Source organism: Elaeis guineensis, chromosome 13 (assembly GCF_000442705.2).
Source record: "Elaeis guineensis isolate ETL-2024a chromosome 13, EG11, whole genome shotgun sequence".
NCBI lineage: Eukaryota > Viridiplantae > Streptophyta > Magnoliopsida > Arecales > Arecaceae > Elaeis > Elaeis guineensis.
The window spans coordinates 65062805-65071634 of record NC_026005.2 but is presented as its reverse complement, the minus strand read 5'-3'; the positions used below and the strand labels follow the sequence as shown (position 1 = coordinate 65071634).

Here is an 8830-nt window from a genome sequence, read left to right as displayed (position 1 = left end):
ATACATGATTTATTTATGCAAGAATCTTTGTATTATCCTAACAATTTTCCATCTTTAAATAGCTTAACAAGAATTCTTTGATACCACCATCTTCTCTAGTGATTCGTGGAATATTTAAACTGTAGGCTATCTTTGAAGATATTCTAATAAACAATATATATATAATTACATATTAATTATATATATATTTTATATATATAATATTTTTTTATCTTATAGAAATAATGCTATCATTGAACATCTTAACACGAGTTAGTTGGTAAAGAATATCCACTCAAAAAGGATATGGTGGTTAGACAGGTAATATTGGTGAACCATCCCAACTGCTGAAGACAAGCCTATGATTCCTCCACTTTGTCACCTCACAAATTAACTAATTCACATGCTATTGATTGGTTGCCATTCGGTGTTGCTGAATCACAAGGGTTTCGGACAGATTCCTAGATGACCAAGATTCTGACCATATATGTTATAAAATTGATAGATTATTAGATATTTAACGCTTCTAAGTTATCACCACCTACCGCTTTTCCATGTATCATTTTACATTCATACCCTCTACAGTTATCTCATTTCCACTCCATCACTTAACTTTTTTTATAAAAATGATTATCTACAGACACTAAAATTGGGCACCCGAAGTCTCACTCCATCACTAAAAGCCGAGTTCCTTCTAACACAGAGCCATAGCACTCAGGGGGTGTACAGTTGGTGTTGTTTCATTCTAAAACTAACAGAACCGGACCCATTTAGCCTCCTCTCACTCCGTAAGGTGCACACCGTGACATAAAAAAAGGACGGCGGCCCACAGATATTTTCCGACCTCTCCCGCCACAAACGTGACGAGGGGTCCCGAAACAACGACCGCCACGTGCCCATCTCAACCCAGACAGCGGAAAAACAAATGAAATAAGTAGACGGCAAACGTGACCCACCTGTAGACCCGGTTGCTGTCGCTGTCCGTTCCCGACATCCGCCGTACGATACCATAAGATCTGCCTACGTGGAAGAATCCAATGTGTCCTTATATTCGCCAGAGCAAACCTCCACCGCAAAAAAAAAATCTGCCATGTGTACGGACTCAAACGGCCAGGAACCGTCACGTGCCGGTCGGCGCCCAGGCTTGGCCGGTGACCGCACGGTGGGGACTTTAAAAGGGGAGGGCCGCAGCGCAAGAGCGCGTTTTGGTCCTGGTTGTGGTTCTCCTCGGCGATCCGGCGGGATGGAGTGGTGGGATCGCGTGGCGTTTCCGATGAGGAGGGTCTGGATCGGCGTCACCACTCGCCTCGGCCTCCGGAAGACTGGTGAGATGATCTGTGCCCTCCGATCGTTGGACCATCGAATGATGGACGGTTCGGATCGGTTCTGATGTGTTTTCCACATTTCTTTTTTTTTTATAATTTTAATCAGGGTTGGGGAGGCTGAGGAAGGAGGTGAGCACGTGCGAGTATGAAGACGTGCACGTGATGTGGGAGCTGCTGCGGAGGACGGACGCGGAGGTGGCGAGGATGAGACCGGGGAGGAGGAGGAGGAGGAGGGGGCGGCACGTGTGGGATGTGTTCGGGTGGGCTCGGCGAGCGGCGCCGTGCAACTACTGCCGGGGCTTCTGAGCCTCTCGCACTTGTGAGAGACCCTGTGTCTGTGTGTGTCTTTTGACCTTTGTTAAGGCGTGGGATTTTATGTTGTGTGCGTCATCCTCCACTGTAGATGCCACCAACCATCGAGAATGGGAATGGAGAGGAGAGAGATGCCACGTGTTGGTCTCCTCCCCCTTGTTGATACCTCTGGTGTTCGACCAAGGCTTTTTTTTTTTTTGGTTTCTTGATATATTTAGTATGAATAAATGTTTATAGATTTTAATTATGGCTATTTTTTAAAAATTTTGTTTTATGGTAGCATTTAATTGATGGTAGCATGGGAGTCTATATATATATTATTTTTTTTGATAAATCAAATTTATTGAACCAACCTAGTGTAAAAATATGTGTAAGAATCAAAAAATAAAATATATAAAAATTCAGAAAAAAATGCCTTCTCATGACACTCTACGATATAGTTTATGTGTGATTGGTCACATAAGCCACCATCTAATTTGCAATGGGCAATATGAACAGTGGACAGCAGCGGTCCACACTCAAAGCAATTGACCAAGTTGGTAAAATTGTTGGTATTGGGTGAGTCCGATTTAATCTCATTCTTATTTCATGATTGAATCATTTAGTTTTAATTTATATCTATATGATAAGTCAAGCTTTTCGGTTCGTGCTTGTCTTCTCTTTTTTTTTTTTTTTTTTTTAGATTCTGAAATTTGGATTACTTGGTTTTAGTTTTGAATCGTACTCATTTTTGGTACGACATGTGCTAATTAGTTTGATTAAGGTGGGCCGTCAGGATTAGTGATTGTTAGATTGTGACTAGACAAAGTCCCGTACAAAAGGGGACTAGGTTCCATCACAAGCTTTTGCAACAAAATTCTAAGATTTTACTGCTAAATAGATATATGCAATTAATGCACGTTTTGGGGGAAAAAAAATAATAACTAAAATAAGATAATTGATTATTTATTATATTTTATTCCTGTTGTATTTTTAATCATTCTATTTATACTATATAGAAAAATACAGTAATTTCTGACAAGAGGAAATCTCCACTATTAAATTTAGGTTGGACTCATGTCCAAGGACATCTTATCAAACTGTGCCTCCTTTTGTCACGGCCAAGATGTGACGAGTGCTTTCTCTAATCAGAATAGATAGGATTTAAAAGAAATTATTTAAAAGGTTTCTTTTCCAAATATTACTTGGCCTTGGATTTCAAGAGAATTAGATACCAAACTATCTAGTTTTTTAATTAAAAGTTTTGAGCCATTAATCTTAAAATAATTTAAAGAATCTTAAATTTTGGGATTGTATTATCTGGATGCTCCTCTTGTCAAACATCATCTTTGTAATTGCTGGTCTCTCTTAGCTGTTTGAAGAACTTATATGCATAGATAACATATCACAGCATCTAAGGATGTTAAGGAGGATTATTTAATTGGTGTGTCAATTTTTTGCTCATAAGATTCTTTATTTTATGTTGTTGATTGTGTAGCTATAGATAAAAGATTATATTATCAAAGTAAAATAAATAAGTTAATTTTAAATTAAATAAATAATTGTAATATAATATAGAGAAAAAAAAAGAACGGCATATTAAAAATAAATCAAACCACTAAAAAACACAGAAAAAAATTAAAAGGGAAAAAAAATAGAAAGTAGATGAAAACTATATATACAAAACATGAAACAAAAGTGAAATAATAAAAGAAAATTAAAAATTCAATAATAAAGTAAAATCCTAAGATTGCAAAGCAAAACCTTTAAACAAGTAAATAAGCTAAACATGAGTACTTAAAAATAATAAGAAAAAAATTAGTCCAAAATATACAAAACATAAATATATAAATTATATAAATATATAAAACAAAAAAAAAAGAAAAAGAAAGAAACTAGATACATAAAATAAAAAATTAAACAATAAAACTTAAACATGAAAGAAAATTAATAGAATATGGAGGGAAAAAAATTCAAAATCTTTGGTTGCTAGGTAAAATGGTGCAAGCCCTGGTTCAACAAATAATACTTCCTATGTATTTAACATTTCAGATGACTTGCGGTTCCAATCCAGCAACCCATTTCCACTGATGAGGCTTGGAGTGAAACCAAATGTAAGAGGGCATGTGATTGCGACTAATAAAGCTACGGTCCCTCGAAAAAACTAATAAAGCTATGATTGGGACAGTACGTGGTGCCTTTTAAAAAAACAAGTAAAAAGACAGCAACAAAAAGCTTAGGATTCCTCATCCCTCGCTAATGCACTAATCTACAAAGAAGAAGTAAGTTACTAAAAAAGGAAGAAAAGAAGTACCTTAAGCTCAAAGAAATGCATAGGATTCCATATAAATTAAGTATAGATAAACGATAGCAGACTCATGAACACTAGATTAGATAACATGAGATGAGATATGGAGTGTAGACACTAAAACATAAGAACATAATCTAGAGTTTGTTTGATTTGTAAGAAGAATTTCTTCATTCGAATATTTTTTTTAAGAAATTGATGTCTACATATATGGTGTATGAAAAAATATTTTTTTATATGTTTAGTTGATTATACAAAAATGACATATTCTAAATAGTTTATATTTGATTAAATATTTATTTTTAAAAAAGATTATATAAAATATCTATTATATCTTTCAAAAAAATTATTTTATTCTATCTAAAACTTTAAGGGTGTCTTTTTTAGAAAAAAAAAATCTCAATTATTAGTTGATAGAAATTGAGCTTTTTCATTTCCCATATGGATTTTTTTCCCTAAATATGATAATCTTATTCTTATATACTCCAATTAAATATGAAATATTTTTTTATTTTTTTATTAACTATACTTCCCCCCTCCTCTTCCCGTAAACTAAACGAGTCTCTAAAAGCAATCTTCTTGCTTATTGGGTCTAAGCAAAAGCTATAAAGGCTAATAATAAGTTGCCTCCTGCACCCATTACTTTATAAGATGCAAGAATCCTCCCTCCCCCCAATTTTTTAAGAGTGAAAAAAGAGAAAATGATGAGGCCCACCCAATTACATCAAAATGTTAAAGTAGTCCCAATACAATTTTTTTCTTTTTCTCTGACAAAATGGAGACATGCTTCAGCCGCCTTTGTAAGAAGATGAAAGAAGTACAAGAAGGCCGGTGCAACGCTTAAAGTTTTGGACCATTTCCCGGTTTGCTCTTGTCATTCTTATCAATATAGCTCATGCTTTCACACCACTGTAACATAAAGCTTACAGGATTTTATCTTGCTGCCTAAAATCTTAAAGCAAAACTTCTAATAATTTTGGTCCATTTCACGGTTTGCTCTTGTCATTCTTATCAATATAGCTCATGCTTTCACACCACTGTAACATAAAGCTTAAAGGATTTTATCTTGCTGCCTAAAATCTTAAAGCAAAACTTCTAATAATTTCCCATGGGAACCAAATTTATTACTTATGCTTATTTTAAGCAAGCGAAATGCATCTTTCATATACTCTTGCTTTGAAAAATATTTCAACAAAATTATGAATCCAAAAACAATTAAACTCGTTGCCTCCAACCTTTGTATTCTGTAGAAAACTGTTGTTTTCTATTATCGGCAAACCGAAAATATTATAGAATATATGTTTCAATTTCATAGAAGTAAAATCCAACAGTACGTATAATAATCTCTATGGCTCACTTACTCCTCAATAATCAGGAAGCCTAAATATGTTAAAAAAAACTGGGCTTGTTGGATGCGCTCATGATCAATTCATTAGAGAGAATGTCTCATTATTAAGTAAAAAGCCATCTTTGTAGAGCCAATAGTTTCTAGGTATAATTTGTGCTAGCTGCAGATTATCTTTCTTGATCAAGTGTCTTAGAAATTCTATTACTAAGAGCTAATCAATATCTAATTGTTAAAAACTTAAAACCACCCCTAGAAAGGTAGAAAGGGATATTTAAAAATTCTGTTCAGCATATCCTAAATTTACATGTTCTAAAGAGATAAAATGGATCCTTCTTTTGGGCGCGAGACGAGCAAAGCGAGTGGAGCATGGCACAACAAAGGAAGTGAGCAGGTAATTTTATACTAAAAAACAAATGAGAAGAAGATAATTTAATAATTTAATAGTATTTTGATTTTGTAAGGATCCAGTCCCTATTTTTTCCTGACATGAATTTTAAAGCAGATAAAAGGGAAAAAAAAAAAGTTTCTGTGCCCCACAACACGTGAGGTGGAAGAGGACTCCCAATGGAGTCCATCTTTCCTCTTTGAGTCCGATTGCGATTAAAAATGCAGGGCTCATCGGAGCCCTATATCCTAGTTATAAATCTCTTTCCTCTTCCTCTAAGTAGCCCAGGGTAAATCCCTTTCCATTGACATCGATCTTCATCGATTTTTTTTTTGATTTTCCATCAAAAATCTTCACTAGATTACCATGAAACATTATCGAAAATTGAGATAAATGACCTCAAATTTCTCTTTCCATTTATTCTGATTCTTTGACCACTGTTGTAGTGGGTTAGGATCGGCCAAGTTTCGGACTTAGGTTGGAAAAGAGAACTCTCCTATTTCTTTCTTCTTTTTATTTCTTCGTCGAGCCAGCTGGTGCCATTGGATGACATTGTGCTCAAGTTGCCAGAGGCCAAAGCTGTTGGAGTCCATTGTCACTGTAGGTCACCATTATGGGAGGTGGCCAATATAAAGTCCCCCTTCTTCTATTTTCCTTTTCTTCTTCTTCCCATTCAGCCGACAACAATGACCATGAATATTACGCAGCCATCGTCGGATGTCGCTGTTCCTGGGTTGCTGAAAGATGAAGCTGCTGAGGTCCATTGCCATCATGGGTCGTAGTCGTGGGAGGAGGCCGGCCTATTTTTTCCTTCCCCTATTTTCTTTCCCATGAAGAAGGATAAAATGAGCAAGAGAGGGAGGGGAAGAGAGAGAAATTTTTCTTCTATTTTCTCTCTTTTGCACTTTCTCTCTCTTTTGTTTCTCTCTTTAGATATCTTCTGGACCAATAGAGGGCCCAGATTCTTGATGGGTTTGGGTCGACACGAGAAGATGTCCTAAATCAATGTTGTAAGATCAAGGATCTCGGACTAGAATCTGGCAACCATCTATCCTAGCTAATTTTATATGATTTTTCATTAGAGATCTTTGATATTACAATTGATTTGATGTTGAGGCCCGACCTTGTAGGAGAGTAATTGTCTGGAGCAGATGATGTTGAGCCAAACACCTTATCTCCGAATTCATAGACTGAGGGCCAGGTCGGTATTTGCTGTACTTGGATCTGTCATCAATAGAGAAGATGATTCTTTAACACAAGCATCTACATGATTATGCAAAATTTTATTTATAATTATTCCTTGTTGTAGTTCTAATAATATGGAAGGCACCAATAATCTTACATCAGTTGTGAGTCAAGGGAGACTCGCGCTTATAAGAAGAAAAAAATCTTTCCCACATAAGGCGGTTTTTAAAGGGCAAAATCGTGAGTCCCATGGACCAGAGCGGACAATACCTCATATGACGGACCAAGTCTTTGTCCGCAACAATGGCACGTTAGGTAGGGGTCGAGGTCCACCTCGATTCTCTGGGGTCACGGTCCGCCTCGACTGACTGTGAGGCTCCTCGGACTATACACATCAGATTCTCCCTTGACTGGGGGGCTCTATTGTGATTCTAATAATGTAGAGGGCACCAATAATCCTACATCGATTGTGAGTCAAAGGGGACTAGCGTTTATAAAGAGAAAAAACTCTTTCCCACGTGAGGCACCTTTTAAAGAGCAAAACTATGAGACACATGGGCCGAAGCGGACAATATCTCACATGACGAGCCGAGCTTTTGTCTGCAACAATGGCACGCTAGGTAGAGGTCGAGGTCCATCTTGATTTTCTGAAGTCAAGGTCCGCCTCGACTGACTTTGGGGCTCCTCGGACTATACACATCGGAGTCCCCCTTGACTGAGGGTTCTGTTGTGGTTCTAATAATGTGGAGAGCACCAATAGTCTCACATTAGTTGTGAGTCAAGGGGGACTCACGTTTATAAGAAAAAAAAATTCTTCCCACATGAGACGCCTTTTAAAGGGCAAAACCGTGAGGCCCATAGATCAAAGCGGACAATATCTCACGTGACGAGCTGAGCTCTTGTCCACAATATTCCTATATAATTGTGTGTTTTATTTATATACCAGCTCATGTATCATATGTTGATAAATTAAAGTTTCATAGTTCATGATTAATTTAATTATAGTATCATCTTGAATAAGAAAAATTATGATTTAATATAATTGATGGGGTGTGAAGGGTATCTAGATTAGCCAGCCATATAAAAAATGTAATATATATATATATATATATATATATATATATATATATATATATATATATATATACTGGATCAGCCTCGGGCTAAGGTAACGCATTATTTTTGGCCTAGCATAGGTTGGAATATGATTGTAACTAATCTAATATTGAAAATTAAATTATAATTTTAATAATATGGATGGGATATGGACGGTGATTAAATTGATTGACCATATAAGAAATATGGTGTATGTATTGAGTTAGTCTTGAGGTTGGATGTGGTGTTATGTTTGGCCTAGCACAGGCTAAAGTATGATTGTAATTAGTTCAACATCGAAAAAACAAGTATCAGTTTACATAACTATAAGAGGGGAAAATAGAGAGCATATAGACTATTCGACCACATGTAAAACGTATAGCATATCAGCCGTAGGCTGAGATATGATTTATGATTGTCAGTCATAGATGAAAATGTAGTATATATTTGGCCTACCCTGGACTGGATCATGATTGTGACTGGTCCAGTGTTGAAATCAAATTAAGATAATAAACTATGTTTAATTGAATAGTGTCTAGACTAGCTAGTATAAGTGAAACATGGTGTTTGTAATGTTAGTTACAGGCTGAGATATAGTTGCCAGCCATGGATGGAAATGTAATATATGTTTGGCCTATTATAGGCTAAATCGTGAGTAGAGCTACTCTAGTGTCAGAATAATAATGTGGTCACAAACCAATTATGTTAATTAGATAATGAAAAATAATTTTATTAGAATATTGTTGACTCGAATTGTTGCTTGGATTGCATATAAGTGACATATATCTTGAGATTTGTATATGGTGATATGCATGTAACTTAGTTGCCATACGATTAGACTTAATGTGTAGCATGCCTTTTATAGCATGTATATTGATACATTAAGCATTATTCAAATTATTAATAGATAAATT

The 8830-nt window shown here is 35.8% G+C and overlaps 1 protein-coding gene across 1 annotated transcript; it reads left to right on the top strand.

Moving 5' to 3' along the window:
- The first annotated feature begins 1162 nt into the window (after positions 1 to 1162).
- On the top strand, positions 1163 to 1863 carry LOC105032524 (uncharacterized). Its single transcript, XM_073247763.1, has 2 exons — positions 1163 to 1304; positions 1411 to 1863. The coding sequence occupies exons 1-2, from the start codon at positions 1223 to 1225 to the stop codon at positions 1608 to 1610; spliced, it is 282 nt and encodes a 93-aa protein (XP_073103864.1). The 5' UTR covers positions 1163 to 1222; the 3' UTR covers positions 1611 to 1863.
- The last annotated feature ends 6967 nt before the right edge of the window (positions 1864 to 8830 follow it).

Bases quoted from the DNA above. Each gene is read 5' to 3' on its own strand.
- LOC105032524 (XM_073247763.1), top strand. From the start codon at position 1,223: ATGGAGTGGTGGGATCGCGTGGCGTTTCCGATGAGGAGGGTCTGGATC. The intron at 1,305-1,410 runs GTGAGATGATCT...AATTTTAATCAG, and splicing joins CCTCGGCCTCCGGAAGACTG to GGTTGGGGAGGCTGAGGAAG.